General features: G+C 40.8%; 1 protein-coding gene across 2 annotated transcripts in view; it reads right to left on the reverse strand.

Annotated features, from left to right (window-relative positions):
• LOC126354596 (sodium-dependent nutrient amino acid transporter 1-like) overlaps window positions 1–16281 on the reverse strand; it is a 135221-nt gene that overhangs the window by 60706 nt on the left and 58234 nt on the right. The window contains exon 3 of one of the 2 annotated variants that reach the window (XM_050004347.1): window positions 360–560. In XM_050004347.1, the coding sequence (XP_049860304.1) occupies window positions 360–560 (201 nt within the window). Of the gene's footprint in view, window positions 1–359; window positions 561–16281 lie in introns of those variants that run through there. The other variant, XR_007565360.1, reaches the window with a different exon arrangement.

The raw sequence follows: 16281 nt of genomic DNA on the forward strand, positions 1-16281 counted from the left end.
GTGCGCGCGCGCGTGTGCAGCTCTGAGGAACAATTATTCTGAAAACTTGGCAAGATACTCAGTGTTGTTTACAGGACCAGCAATGATTCAAAGCCATTATTTACCTTTTTTCTTTTTTAAAAAAAAACTCGTTTCATATCTTTCCTTTCCATAATAAAGTGATTGTTTGAAAATTTCTAAAAGCCAGAGACTAAATGATCTATGTAATTTGTGTTTGTCTCATCTCTGGACAAATTGGCAGCCCTGCTCTGTTGTTGCAGTTTGGTAGATAGTTTAGACAAATCCTATAACAACTGGCAACTCCAGATACTTTCCTATGAATTTATTTGACACTAAGTATTAAGGACATTATTACTTACTGCAATAATTATTGGTGTTATATTCCACCAAACTTTCCAAATTACTTTGGGAGGTGATTTCTTCATGAACTGGATATCAACAAAGAGTACCGATGTTCCATACAGCCAGTAAAATGTAAATGTTTCAAGCAAAATGGCTACCAGTGTAACCACTTGTTGGTAACGGATTTGGTACAGTGGTTGTAGAATCACGAAGCCAGTCTAGATTAATAAATCATAACAATAAGAAACATTAATGTTTTCAGTCAAATTCAGGATGCTATCTACACACATAAATGTTGGTATTAACAATATGTTTTTTCTCCAGGAACGTTTAAGGAACTACAAAATAAATTTATTGTAATAGAGCTATTAGTTTGCCCTGATCTTAGATATTCCTCACTTTTATGCGGGCATAACCACCAGCCATTTGTCCTCCAGAATGAGTGGCATCTGCTGAACTGTGGCCAAGAGCAGGTTTCACCACGCAGTGGTGGTACATGCTGCTGAACACAACATGGTTGATTTCAATAGCTGTGCAGTTGGATCCTTTCCCCCATCCTTCAGCACAAGCTTTTATGAACTATGTAAATGGGACTTATCCTTGAAACAAGTGCTTCATTCCTGTAATCCTTCTGGCCTCACAGTTTCTCCTTCCTCTGTACTGCACCCTCTCTCAATTGAAACCTCCATGTCATCATCATGATGCACTGTACAAACTCACCAGCTCTGATGCCCATGCATCACATTCCTATCCAGTGCACCTCTCTCTCTCTCTCTCTCTCTCTCTCTCTCTCTCTCTCTCTCTCTCTCTGTCTGTGTGTGTGTGTGTGTGTGTGTGTGTGTGTGTGATATTTGTCCACCCAAAATATCTCTGGAACAATAACAGCTATTGGAAAAGTACTTTCACCGGTATCAATGTAGGGCTGGGACCCATGAATGTACATATTTGGAAACATTCTAAAATGAAAGCATTTGTGTTTTTTAACACAAACTTATGTTTTTTTTTAAATGGACCTCCTATATTTTTTCTTCAGCAATCCACAGCATGACAAAGCACATACAAAATGGCGTTGATTGCATCACAATATTCCCATTACATCCCAAGATACTGAGACACGAAGTTGATGCTTGAAACACCCGACATGCGCTGCTAGCGCACGTCCTGAGGCTCAGGCGTGAACCCCATGCTGCCCGGTATCGTGATGTGATTGACATTTGTAATCACACCTCCATACTTATCAAGAGGTCCAAAATGAATAATACGGTCTGCTGCCATCAACTCTCATAAGCACATAATGGTTTCCCTCTTGCACGTTTTATGTATCTACGTACACAATATGAACCAGTACCGATCGGTGTACACCTGTCAGGTTGTCTTATTTATCCTGCACACCCAAAATAAGGTTTATCTAATGTGTTATATGATGCATTGTGCCTGTCGCGCTGGGCCTGGCTCTACCTAGGCAAGTGTCCAACGTACTTCCCACTACTGTCACAGTTACCACTTTGCTTTGGTTATGATTTGCACCCATGCAAACTCCTGTAATCCACCACCCTCCGAACAGCCCATTTGTTGTTGCTTTGGTGTACAGTACACTGCTTGCCAGTGTAGTCGTGCATCAGAGTAATCTAGTGAGGGCACAGAAGTAGTACACATTGTGAATAAACGTTGTGTTTTGGAACTTATACTGTACAGTATAATGTACACACATGAAGATATGGTAGAGATGCTGCTGATCTATGGAGAATGTACAATGACGGGAAATACGTTATGAGATTGCTTGTTTGTTGATAGTACTGTTAGTGAACATTGTGATTATTAAGTTAATATGTCTGTTTTCTACCCTACTCTACATACCTGTACTGTACCCTGTTGTAGGTGGACAAAATGCTGTTCAGGCAGAATGACTGTACAGAAGACGATTCCCTGACAAGCCATCACCTTCGCGCCGGATGTTTGGTCGTCTCACATCTCGTCTACGTGAAACAGGAAGCTTAAATCCAAGACCTTGACATTGTCCTAGAACACGCACAGATGAACGTGCTGAAGTTGCTGTGCTCGCTACCATAGCTGTGAATCTTCAAATCAGCACACGTCAAATTGAATGTGAAGTTGGTGTGTCGAAATCAAGTGCACAGTGTATTCTTAAACGTCATAAATTTCATCCTTACTATGTTCATTTACACCAGGATCTTCATGGAAATGACTTCCGCAATAAGGTAACATTTTGTCGGTGGGCTCAGCAAAAACTTCTGACAAATCCAGATTTTGTTGCAGATGTTCTCTTTACCGACGAGGCATCATTCTCCATCAAAGGAATTGTCAATATGAGGAATATGCATTATTAGTCCGCAGACAATCCAAAATGGCTCCGTCAGGTAGAGCATCAACGTCCATGGAAAATTAATGTCTGGTGTGGGATTATTGGAGATATCATTATTGGACCTTTCTTTATAAATGGCATCCAAAATGGCAGACAATACTCCAGATTTATATGACACAATCTTCCTGTTCTCTTGGACACCGTACCTCTGAACCGGAGAATGGTCATGTGGTATCAGCATGACGGATGCCCTGCACATAACGCATTACGAGCACGACTTCTGAACCGTAAGTTCCTTGGTAGGTGGATTGGACAAGGTGGCCCAGTTAGGTGGCCTGTCCGATCTCCGGACCTTACATCGCTGGATTATTTTCTTTGGGGAGCAGTGAAGGATGCTGTTTACCAACATGAACCAACAACACCAGAGGACATGAAGCAACACATTATTGATGCTTGTACAGCCATCAAAGAGGAAACAGTAGCACAAAGTAGGGCATCCTTCATCCACAGAGTGACCCTACGTATGCAAGCCAATGGGCATCACTTTGAGCTTGAGATGTGAACGCTATGTTTAGCATGTAGTGCTGGTATCACAGTGGAAGTTTCTACAAAGGGACATTTTACCCAGTGATGTTAAGAAACATTTGTTTGCAACAATTTGTAATTTAACCCATTAGATAAACATAACATTGATAATTATGTGATAATAAAACTAACTGGTTAAACTGTCCGTTACAGATGGCTGAGACTGCAGTCATATGTGTGTGTGTGTGTGTGTGTGTGTGTGTGTGTGTGTGTGTGTGTGTGTGTGTGTGTGTGTGTGTATGTGGGTGGGTGGGTGGGTGGGTATGTGGGTGGTCTATTTTTGATGAAGGCTTTATGGGCCAACCCACACGCTGAGGAGCTTTATTTGTGATATTCTTTTTGTTGTACCTATCTGTGACTCAGCATCTCCACTATATGGTGAGTAGGAACTTTTCTTTTCATAATACAGATGAGCTTATTGTATGCTTAGAATATGTGTAAAGTCATGAAGGGATAAATGTTCTGTGCCTCTCTGAACACCATGTAACCACAGCAATGTAGAAATGTCAGGGATTAAAGAATTGCATTATTTTCATGTCAGGTTAACATGGCAAAAGGAGGAGCTGCAACGTATGTAAAAGTTGGACACAAAAGTTAAAAATACTGAAAAAACAATGTCTGTGTTGCTCAGAACCAAGAAGCGTGGGCTTGTGAGTTGTTACTGCAGAATAATTGTCTGTAACAGACTATGAATTCCCTATAGGAAACTTTAGCTATTTGTTAATGAGCTACCTGTCCGACAAGATGAAGCAGTTAGTAGTTTGTGGGGATTTCAGTGTAGATTTCTTAAAAGATATGGACAGAAAAAATAGACTAGAATTATTATTTGAGTGTTTCAATGTAATTTCAGAAGTCAATTTTTCCAACTCTTGTGCAGCATAGTAGTGGGGCACTGATTGATAACATTATTATAGACAGAGCTCAGGCTGAAACAAATAAAGTGTACCCAATTGTTAATGTACTACCTCATCATGACACACAATTAAAGGAAATAGTATGGCATCTTACAACCCAGAGGTAGGTTCATGCAGAGCGGCAAAGAGAACAGAATACAATGTTTTAAGAGTAAGCTAGAAGGGTTGGTCTTGGATGAGTTAAATGTGGAAAGAGATGGTAATGTGAAATTCAGTTTGTTATATAATAAATTACTATAATTATGTGATAGTATCTTTCTGAAAATAATGTCCAAAAACACTGTTGTGACCAGTGGACATGGTCAGCTGACTGCCAGTAATGTCAGAGGCCCACACACAGTCTGCTCAGAGCACTGCCTCGCACACTTATGCCTTGCTGGAGAGCAGATCATTCTTTGAACTTGCTACACGTTATAGTTGAAACATATAGTGATCTTGTTGTTTGTTTTAGAGTCAAGATGTTCATTACAGTTGAGACTCAATAAATGCTCTTTTTTCATTTACGCTCATTTCTATGGTAATTTGGAGGAAGTACAGCAGTTGTAGATTACAAGTTCATTAACTGTAGACCCCACATAATATATGCAAGCAAGTGGCAGTCTTGTAGCCCTGCAAGACTTAGCTTCAGCGGTGACCCCGATGCGACACATGGTCGAGGAATACAGTTTTTGAAAGAAGAATTGTCTTGCATCTCTAAAATGACAGATAAAAAGCTGCACATCACGTCAATACTGACTGTGCAACTTCTACCATTTTGGCCTACCAATCCTGTTCTCTGGTTTGTGCAAGTTGAGGCAAGTTTCTTGTGTTCAGGAATAACAATGGACTCATCAAAATTCACACTTGTGGTCATCTAACTTGATAATCAATTCATGATGGGGGTGCAGGACACTATAATGACTCCACTGGAAACAGGTGTGGGCTTGAAGTTGAAGTCAGAACTCATATGCTGAGTACCTGCCTCTCAGATGGTGAAAGTATGACAAATCTTAACACAGAAAGCAAACAAGTGACAAGAAACCAATGCAGTACCTATGTCACTTATGTGGCAAGGTTGATGCACACATGGTACCAGATATGTTGTTATGCACATTATGGTGCAACAGAATACTGGCACAAGTTGAAGCGATAATAGTATCTCAAAAGGAAATGCCTTTAGATGACATGTCAACCCTGGCTGATTGCATTCAGCGTGCCACTGTGTCCGCTTCCAGTTCTGACTCAGCAGTTATGTGCAACAGTGCTTCAGAGGATTGTGATAGACTGTCAAGAAAGATGAAGGCACTTGAACAACATCTGAATAACGACTTGTTAAACAAGACTGACATCCTGGATGAACAACTGAATGAACTTCTCGCCAACTGTTATGCTAAAAGTAGGTACTGACAGTACTGACAGAGCCATTCCACATCCCATGGTTCTCATTGTGATGACAACATATGCTGGTAGCATCAGCGCTTCAGTGATCAAGCTCACAAGTGCAGCATGCCATGCGAGTATGTGAACCTCAAGTGTCAAGCAGAAGTCTATGTCCCTACTTGTACCTATACCTTCAAGTTGTCAGCAACCAACAACGCCATCACTCAAACATATGACACACAACATGCAGACCTGGATCTGGGACTGCGTCATACAATAAAATGGAATTTTGTCATTGCTGACGTGATGGAACCAAGAATTGGAGCAGATTTCCTGGCCCACTACCACCTGCTATGAGACATCACCAACACCCACTTACTAGATGCTGTGGCTGAGCCGATGACATCAAGCTTATCCAGGCAGCAAAAGACCATTTTGCCACTCCATCACACTCACATAGCCTCTGGGGGACCCTCAGCAGGTATTTCATGATACTATCCATTACATTAACACCATGGCAGGTCCCCCAATTTTGTCTAGGCCCTCGTGGTTGACCCCTCCAAGAAGACTCTAGCTGAAGCTGTGCTTCTGGCAGCACACTCACGAAAGATGTGCCCCTGGCACTGGTGGTGGATGTTAGTCAGGTTACGCTTTGCATGGTGCTTCAACAATATGTCCACAAGATGTGGCAGCCGCTTGCCCTCTTTTCGCACAAACAAATGGCAGAGCAGCAAAAGTGGAGCACATACAATTGGGAATTGCTGGCCATTTACAGCTAAGAGCATAGATCTTCATGAAATACACCAACCACAAGCCTCTCATATATGCCTTGCGTCCTCTCATGTATGCCTCCCATCAAAAGAATGATAAGTGCTCGCTACAACAAAATAACCATTTCCACAGATATACAACATGTATCAAAGCTAAACAACATGGTGACTGACTGTTTATCTTGGTTTAGTGCTGTCACAAACAACATTGATCTCTTATGCCTGTATAATGTGCAGCAGTGTGATGTAGAGCTAAGTAACCTTCTTCAAAACACAGAGACTGGACTACAACTTGAACTTGTGAATGAGGCCGGAGCAGATGCTCATCTATACTGCAACAGTTCCACTTGGAAAACTTACCCTTATGTGCCAGAAGGTCTACGCAAGTGTGTCTTCTATGGCATCATGACCTCTGTCATCCAGGCACCACGGTGTTAGCAAAACTTGTCACCTCTCACTATGTTTGGCCCAGAGTACAAAATGATTATCAGCAGTTGGCCTGTGCATGCACGGCTTGTCAATGAAGTAAAATTGCTCGGTGAGTACATGCACCCATTGGAAACTTCCCACAAACATTCGAGAGAGTCATGCACTTACATTTAGGCATTGTGGGGCCTCTGCTGCCATAAGATGAACAGTGCTATTTACTGACGATCATAGATAGATTCACACAATGGTCTGAAGATATCCCGGCCGACAACACCTCTGCTGAGACATTGGCAGTGGCATTCAAGTCACAGTGGGTCATGTGATTTGGCTGCCAATTATGTACAACTACTGAGAGGGGATGCCAGTTTGAATCAGAGCTCTTCACTCAGAAGAGCAAATTAGTCACCACTACCCACCACCTCATCATGACCTACCATACAGCCAGCAATGGAATGGTTCAGCACTGGTACCATTCCCTTAAGGCAGCACTCATGTGCTATGACATTAAGTGGACTACAGCCTTACCCCTTGTTTTACTCGGCCTGCGAGCAGTACATAAACCAGACATGGATGTGGTGCCAGCAGAGCTAGTATATGGTGAGACATTGCACCTACTGGGAGAATTTATTGATTCAAGTGCTTCATCGAAGGAAACTCTACACCAACTGGAATTTATAGGGCAACTCAGAGACATATCACATGAATCCAACCCCAACCAGCATCACAGCATGGACAATGTCCCTCATTCATGCGCAAGAAATTATCGAACAGTGCTCATGTCATGCTACATCATGAGGGAATTATGAGTAAACCAGCCATTGCACCACCATGTACTGTTCCCCACCAGGTTCTCGCCCCACAACAACAGCACTCTGGACATTCTAGTCAATGGTAAGTGCAACACTGTCTCAAGTGACTGGATTAAACCTACCATTATGTTTGAGGACCAAGTTGATACATCCTCACCCAGTCAACTGCCTCCACTGCCTTCTACGGGTGACCAGCCATCTCCTACCTCACCAGTGCTGCAACCACCATGCCAAATGCACACAGGTTAGCATGTACACTATACTGCAAGATTCCTCAACAGCATTGAGTTTCATGGATGCTGACGATGCTCCGCTTCTCCTTGATGACTGATGTGGTGACCAGTGGAGATCATGCACTCAGCAGACAAGATCAGCTGATTGCCAGTAACATCACAGGAGTTTGTGTGCTAACTGCTCCGAGTGCTGCCTCACACACTTACCCATATTTCTTGCTGGAGAGCACAGCATTCTTTGAACTTCCTGTATGTTATAGCTGAAAAATATAATTCTCTTGTGTTTGTCTTAGAGTCAAGATGTTCATTACAGTCAAGACTCAATGGATGTTACTCTCTTTCCATTTACATTTATTTCTGTGATAATTTGAAGAGAGTACATCAGTGGTGATGATATCCCACATAAAGCACACTGAAGTGGAAACAGTTTACTGAACATGTCACAGTTTGGATTCCAGAACGGTTGCTTGACTGAGAATGCTATTTATACAATCATTCATGAGATAGCACAAGCCTTAAGTAATAATATATCAGTAGTTTGTACTTTTTGTGATCTCTCCATGACCTTCAAATGTGTAGATCATTATACTCTCTTAGAAAAACTTAAGTTTTACGGAACTGATGGCTTTACATACAGATGATCTGAATCACACTTGGCAAACAGAATGCAAAAGGTGCTGAATAATTCAGACAATGTTGGAAAGGTAGAAAATTTTAGTGACTGGGATGAAATCACAAAGGGAATCCCACAGGATTCATTTACCCAATTACACAAAATGCCTCACAGGTAGCAAAGCAAGTTTTAAACCAAATTTAGAATTATGTCTTCTGGACATCTCCTTTTATTCCACTGAATAATTTCTACTTAAGAAACTTGTTTTCAAGTGTAGCTGCATGAGTCCAAATAAAATGATAATATGTTCATTCATATTAGAACTAATCGATTACACATATCCTGTGAAGTGAACGGTTCCACACCAATTCAATAAAAGAATCTTTCAAATGATCTATGAAACATGTAACCAATTAACTAATAACCAACTGACCCACTTTTTATAGGAAATGCATGATCTATGCATAGGAATCTAATACCACATACAGCTGGAAACCTACTAAGGGCTTGTTGAATTCATATGATGCAAAACTGCTGTTGTATTGCATTTAATGTGGTATAACACAATATTAAGCACATAGTCATAACATTTGGTTGTCAGCCTATTATCTAGTTTAAGTTCCAGACCACTGCATAGTGTCTCATGGAGCAATGGCAAAACTGACAACATTAATTGAAATCTTTCCATTGGATGGGAAAGTTACAAAACTGTACCCTTAGTGCTACTCAAGAGAAGTACAACATGTGCTGACATGGTGTATCACTCTCTCCTTTCCATTTATCCATAACAACCTAGTTGCAACACTACACTGTACAAGCACTTACAACAGTCCCCTACATGACAAAGACAGGCACTCTAGACATTTCACAACAGATCGGAGTTAGGCAACAGCAAACCACCAACACTGTGAACCCATCCAGGCAGCAATGAGATGCCACTGCATATGCAATAGACATTCATTTCCTAAGTATGAGACTTACTTAAGATGTTACTAATCTTCCTTCATTTTCACTTTATACAGGCACTTTTATGACATGACATACTGAATGCTTTGGATCAATGCAATTAGGTAGATGTGATCTTTCTTTACTTCTGAAAAGCATTTGGCTTATTCTCAGAAGTACAATCATATGAGGTATCAATTGAAACTAGTGACTGAATTGAGAACTTTTTGAAAGGGAGGATACAGCTTGTTATCTTGGATGGAGAGTAGTGATTAGATGTTGAAGTAACTTCAGGTGACCCCCCCCCCCCCCCTCCTCCCTCCCAGGAAAGTGTGTTGGGGCCCTTGCTGTTCATGTTACATATCAATGACCTTGCAAACAATATTAATAGTAAAATCAGGCTTTTTGAGGATGATGTAGTTATCCATAATGAAACGCTATCTGAAAGACTCTGAATAAATACTCAGTCAGATTTTGATAAGATTTCAATGTGGTAAAGAGATTGGTGACATGCTCTATTTTTGATGAAGGCCATACTGGCTGAAAGCTAATTTGTGACAGTCTTTTGTTTGTGCCTATCCATGACTCAGTATCTCTGCTGTATGGTGAGTAGCAACTTTCCTTTTCATAATATTGTTACATTCCATCCTGGATTTTCCATTGTTTGACATGAAAGTACAATGTTGATATGGTATGTGACGAACACTGTCACTGGTATTAGTGGAACAATATCCAAAACAAGACTTACACAGTGATTTTATATCATACAGTCATGGTGTATCACAGCAACAAGGCTTTAGTCCTGCACTGTATCTGGTTTTTTTATGATGGACACTCAGGCACATTATTGATTCAATCCAGCAAAATTAAAAAGAAGCAGTTGCAAGACACAACAAATCCTTCGACTTCAAATGAGACACCCCACTGTGGAAGCCAGTACCAACTGAGCCAGCAAGATACATGCAACCTACCTCCCACTGTAAACAGTAATAGTGCGTATTGTATCCACATCTTTACTGGTTTCACATACACTTCAGCAGCAGAGCACGCAACTGCTCAACTCGTTGTGGTTTCCTAAACACTGATGGTGATCCATGGTAGGTACACTGGACCACTCAATGAAATCAAGACACCTATACAACAAGAAGAAATGCCACACCAGTTGGGCTATACTTGGACCTGACACCTGACTCCAAGACTTTGATCACTTGCCAGAGAAGCAGTTCTTGGTGGATATGGGACTGGCAGTCAGTGCCATCCCAGGCAGAGCACCACCATTTAAAACACAATCTTCGCACACCTAACAGGAGTAGCTAATGACCCACCAGTACAACAAACTGGAACTTTCAAACTAATGATAAATATAGGATGGTGACAAAAAGGATGCAGCAATTCATAATAGCAGACATGTGTGAATGAATCTTAGGAAAGGATTTCTGTCACCATGTTCACCTTGTGCCAAACCTAGCGCAAAAGTACCTATGAAAATCACTTCAGGTGAAATTTTACATGGATATGCTGATTTCACAAAAGAACTCACATCGAATCTACAATCTTTTCCTCCTAAAGGCAAACGGAACCACTTTCTATCAGGCGTGAGCACGAGATACGAAGCACTTGAGTGTGAAAGAGATCAACTATTAGAGGAAAATACAGCACTTAAAACTTCAATAGAGACAGCAAGAGAAGAATTACACAAGCACATCTCATGAATTACAATGTGAATAGTAGTAGCACTACACACTTCAGCATCAACAGCTACACCATACGGCCTCTTCAAGAGTGGCATCCAGCACACCATGCTGAGAGCAACAGCCATGGCCCTCACAGAATTTTCAGGTCAGTATTCAAAGTGTGCTAGTGTTCCCATCATGTGGCACTTGTACCAAACAATCACTATGCAGATATGGTCTACTGCAGGGAGCCAAACATGACAGTATGCATTGTGTATGATTTACACCTGGACTGTCTGTGCATTTTAAAGTGTGGCACCTAGCACCAGATTGACTACATGCAGGTAAAACTGTGACAGATGAGCAACTGTGTGCAGAAATAGCACAGCCTTGCCTGTACATTTAGTACAGAAAAAGGACTGTTCATACCAATTTTAAGAGGATTATTGGGCTCTGTACCCGACGCTCATACCTCCATCACAGCTGATGCGAGTTATACAGCCACTGGTGCACTGCTGCAGTAATTTGTAGATGACAAGCAACAACCATTACAGTTTTCTTTCACAGAAGCTCATGCACTTGCAATGAAAATGGTTAGCATTCGATTTTGAATTGTTTACAGTAAATGAAGTGGTACACCACTTTATGGCCAAAATAGAAGCCCGGCAAGTTCACCATCTTTACAGACCACTGCCCTCTAGCAGAAACAGTATGAAACCCAGGCAGTGACTGTTCACTGACAATTCTGACATCTCTACCACCTCTGTCACTTCACAACAGCATATGAGGGGTGCTGAAAATATGGTAGGTGACTATCTGTCACAAATCAATGCATTGTCCATGAGCAGAAATTATGAGGGGCTTGCAGTGGCACAGGAACAAGACTCACAAATACAAGAACTTTCGCACAATGCAAAGTACCAGCCTCAAGTTTGAATACCGTTTGCTTCCTGGTATGAAGGTCAGATTTGGTGCAGCATTTCTCAGGACAGTGCCCGCTGAATGGTGCCTTCGACCACGTGGAAACATGTCTTTGACTGCTTGCACTAACTGTCTCACCTGGAACTATGATCCTCAACAAAATTAGTAATGGATCATTTTGTTTTGTGTGGCTGGAAGCAAAATGTAACTGTAAACAGCGGCCACAAGCATGTGAAGAATGTCAACAAAGCGAAACTGGATGTCATGCCACCCTGAGCCTACGCCATTTTGACATCCCTACAGGCAGACTAGAACATATTGTCTTAGAATTGGCCAGGCCCCTTCCAGACTCAAAAGGTTATAAATACAGTCTCTCTGTGACTGACTGCGTGACAAGCTGAATGAAGGCAGCACCATTCCCAGATTTTGCTGTACAATCAACAACTAAAGAATTTGTACAGTTGTGGATTTTTGGATTTGGTTTCCCAGGTGTGATTACCGCTTACTAAGGCCCTCAATAAGAGTTGGCCCTGTTCATGGGGCTATGCAGGTGCTTTTGCACTGTAGTATAATACTTTTTCTGTCACTTTTTCTCTTTAGTGCAAATGTTTATGCGTAGTTTCACACATGATCTATATGGATCAAAAACTCATTACGACTGTGATAGAGAAAGAGAGTATCCATGACTCCTGATATAAAAACTCTGTGGCTAGAATGTGGAACATTATCAATACTATGGACTCACTGACTTCTGATATAGCAATTGGCGAGAGTAGGATCACAGCAGAACTATAATTAGTGGCATTGTTGTAAGCTGCCATTTCAAATACAGAATGTAATCTGATTAATTAAGATAGCATTTCATCTCATAAAAGAGGATGATGAATCCTGAAATGTAGCTACAAAGATCACTTGCGGAAAAATATAATTTCATGACTTGAAAAGGTACATCTAACTCCTCGATTATTTTAATTTCTCCCTTGTCTTTGATGTGGAACATTATTTGGTGTGTTGTAACTCACAGAGAATTTTGAATCCTGGGAAATCAATAAAGCCTGTACCATGACTGTTTATGCTCTATTTTGAGAGATCAATTGCAGGACTTTTGTCAGAATTTATACACAGCTTGGACACTGGTTCCCATGCTGCAGAGTGAGCACATCATAATGCCCAAGACAGCTTCCCCAAGGCATACAATTGTGCCTCTGATTATTTTCAGAATTTTCAGAGTTGACAATTGCTGGAATTCTGCATAGCCACAGAAATCGATTAAGATGATGAAAGGAAAGCTAGAAGAATTTCAAGTGGTGGTGAACAGTGATAGCAAGGTATATCAAGCTTCATGACAATGAACTTTTGGTGACACATCCAATTCGCAAATCCAAATGTATATTCGCCAGACTATAGTCCCCCATACAGTCCACAAGAAGCTGCTATGGGCCAGTACACGTATTCTACACGTAACAGTGAAGAGAAAATTCTCAAGTATCGTCAATTTCAAATATTTAATCCCGATAACAGGACGGTAAATTCCATAGTATTTGTGTGAAGCTTCAGGGGAGTTTTGCCGAGGAACTGGACTGATGCACAGAAGATAAGCTATGGATCTAGTTATATTCAAGGAGGAGGTGCACTATGGGTGACCAGCACATGTGAATCTTGTCAGACTTATGATGAATTTGAACAGGTATTCTTAGCAAAATACTGGTTTCATGGAATTCACCAAAGGCTGCACCAAGAAGTATTTTACCCTGAAAAATTCTCATTCAAGCAATGAACATTAAGAAAGTATTTAAAAAAAATATCTTTATAAATGTCACTACTGGGATGATCCCTTACCCACAACAGGATATACTGAGAATATTAAAAGATAGATTTCTGATCAGTGTCTGAATTTCAGCTTGTTAATGTGACAGATGAAAATTTGGAGGGATTTTTACCTGTGTTATAATTTGCTTGACCTGATTCAAGAAGACTTAAAACCCACGTCAGGATTGAATAACAGATAATAAAGTGAACAGTGGTGTCTTTCACTCACCAAGTGGCCGTGGAAATGGTAGTAATGGACAAAGAAGCAACAAAATGGATAAACCAAATCCAAGCAACATACCAAATGGTAGCCCAAACAATAGTTGAAAGAACAACAGTGGAAATGAAAATGGAGAGGCTTCTGACCGGCCAGAAACAAATTTAATATAGGTGATCTGAGGTACAATCAAGTCCAACCTAATAACCAGCAACTAGTTGGTTTTGGAACAATATTTTTCCATGATAGCAACAACAGAACCAGCCACAGTTTATGCCAGAAGATTGGCACTGCAAACACCAATAATTACAGAGGTAACAGACATCGCAAATAGTGGCAGTGGAGAGTATCCAACAAACTAATCGTGACTGCCTCAAGTCACTGAGATGCCATCAGAGATTAGAATAGAGGCTGCAGCCAGCAACTGCGATTGATACAGTACAATGATGGGAAAGAATTATTGGAGGAATTGTTTGAAGATATTTATCAGTGTGACAAGGTTTATCCTTTCATGCCAGTGTTGGAAATCCTTGCTAGAATCAAAGGAATTCCAGTCACTGTAACATTAGACACAGAGATTCGGCTAGTGTGATATCGAGAACTTTGTTCTAGAAGCTGTTGCGAAAAGCAAAACTACCAAATTTGCCAACGGAGACCTGCAGAATTACAGGAGCTTTAATATTTAAAAGTGTCATGATGCAGGCACAACAGAAATTGAAGTTGGGAATGCAGCAATCACATGCACATTCCTGACTGTTGAAAATTTGATCATGGATTGTATCCTGGGCATTAGTAGCATACAAGAGAGGAAAAGAAGCATCAACTTCTCAACGGGGAATGTGAAATTTTGGATCAATGGTGCTTTAGTGGAAGTTGATTTAATGTGGAAAAAAGGAGTACATGAGCAGTACTGCCGGTCGGCCCGCATAAGCTTGATCATCACATATAATAACTGCCAAAAAATGCTTTACCTGTACACAGTGAAAGTATCTACATATTCATTTTCAGATCAAGTAATTGAGAAACTAAAGGAACCTATGCACCTCACTTATGAAGAGGAGTGGCAATTATCAAGCATCTTATTATCTCTCTCTCTCTTTTTAAAGATAGACACAGAATCATCAAAGAATGTGTGTGTCATCTTGATGTTGTGCCACATAGGACATACTGTCATAGGTTCTGTATTGTTCCTTGGTGTCTTAAATAATTTAAGGAAATTATGAACAACTTCCTTCATGCCTCAACCAAATTCATGCCTGCTGAATTGATGGTTGTTGTTGTGGTCTCAAGTCCAGAGACTACTTTGATGCAGCTCTTCATGCTACTCTATCCTTTGCAAGCTTCTTCATTTCCCAGTACCTACTGCAACCTACGTCCTTCTGAGTCTGTTTAATGTATTCATCACTTGGTCTCCCTCTACGATTTTTACCCTCCACGCTGCTCTCCAATACTAAATTGGTGATCCCTTGATGCCTCAGAACATGTCCTACCAACTAATCCCTTCTTCTAGTCATGTTGTGCCACAAACTTCTTTTCTCCCCAATCCTATTCAATACCTCCTCATTAGTAATATGATCTACCCATCTAATCTTCAGCATTCTTCTGTAGCACCACATTTCGAAAGCTTCTATTCTCTTCTAGTCCAAACTAATTATCATCCATGTTTCACTTCCATACATGGCTACGCTCCATGCAAATACTTCCAGAAATGGCTTCCTGACACTTAAATCAATTCTCGGTGTTAACAATTTTCTCTTCTTCAGAAATGCTTTCCTTGCCATTGCTAGTCTACATTTTATATCCTCTCTACTTCGTTCATCATCAGTTATTTTGCTCCCCAAATAGCAAAACTCATTTACTACTTCAAGTGTCTCATTTCCTAATCTAATACCCTCAGCCTCACCCGATTTAATTCGACTACATTCCATTATCCTCATTTTGCTTTTGTTTATGTTCATCTTATATCCTCCTTTCAAGACATCGTCCATTCCATACAGGTGCTCTTCCAGGCCCTTCGCTGTGTCTGACAGAATTACAATGTCATCGGCGAACATCAAAGTTTTTATTTCTTCTCCATGGATTTTAATTCCTACTCTGAATTTTTCTTTTTTTCATTTACTGCTTGCTGAATATACAGATTGAATAACATTGGGGATAGGCTACAACCCTGTCTCACTCCCTTCCCAACCACTACTTCCCTTTCATGCCCCTCGACTCTAACTACCATCTGGTTTCAGTACAAATTGTAAATAGCCTTTTGCTCCCTGTAATTTACCCCTGCCACCTTCAGAATTTGAAAGAGAGTATTCCAGTCAACATTGTCAAAAGCTTTCTCTAAG

This window comes from Schistocerca gregaria, chromosome 3 (assembly GCF_023897955.1).
Source record: "Schistocerca gregaria isolate iqSchGreg1 chromosome 3, iqSchGreg1.2, whole genome shotgun sequence".
NCBI lineage: Eukaryota > Metazoa > Arthropoda > Insecta > Orthoptera > Acrididae > Schistocerca > Schistocerca gregaria.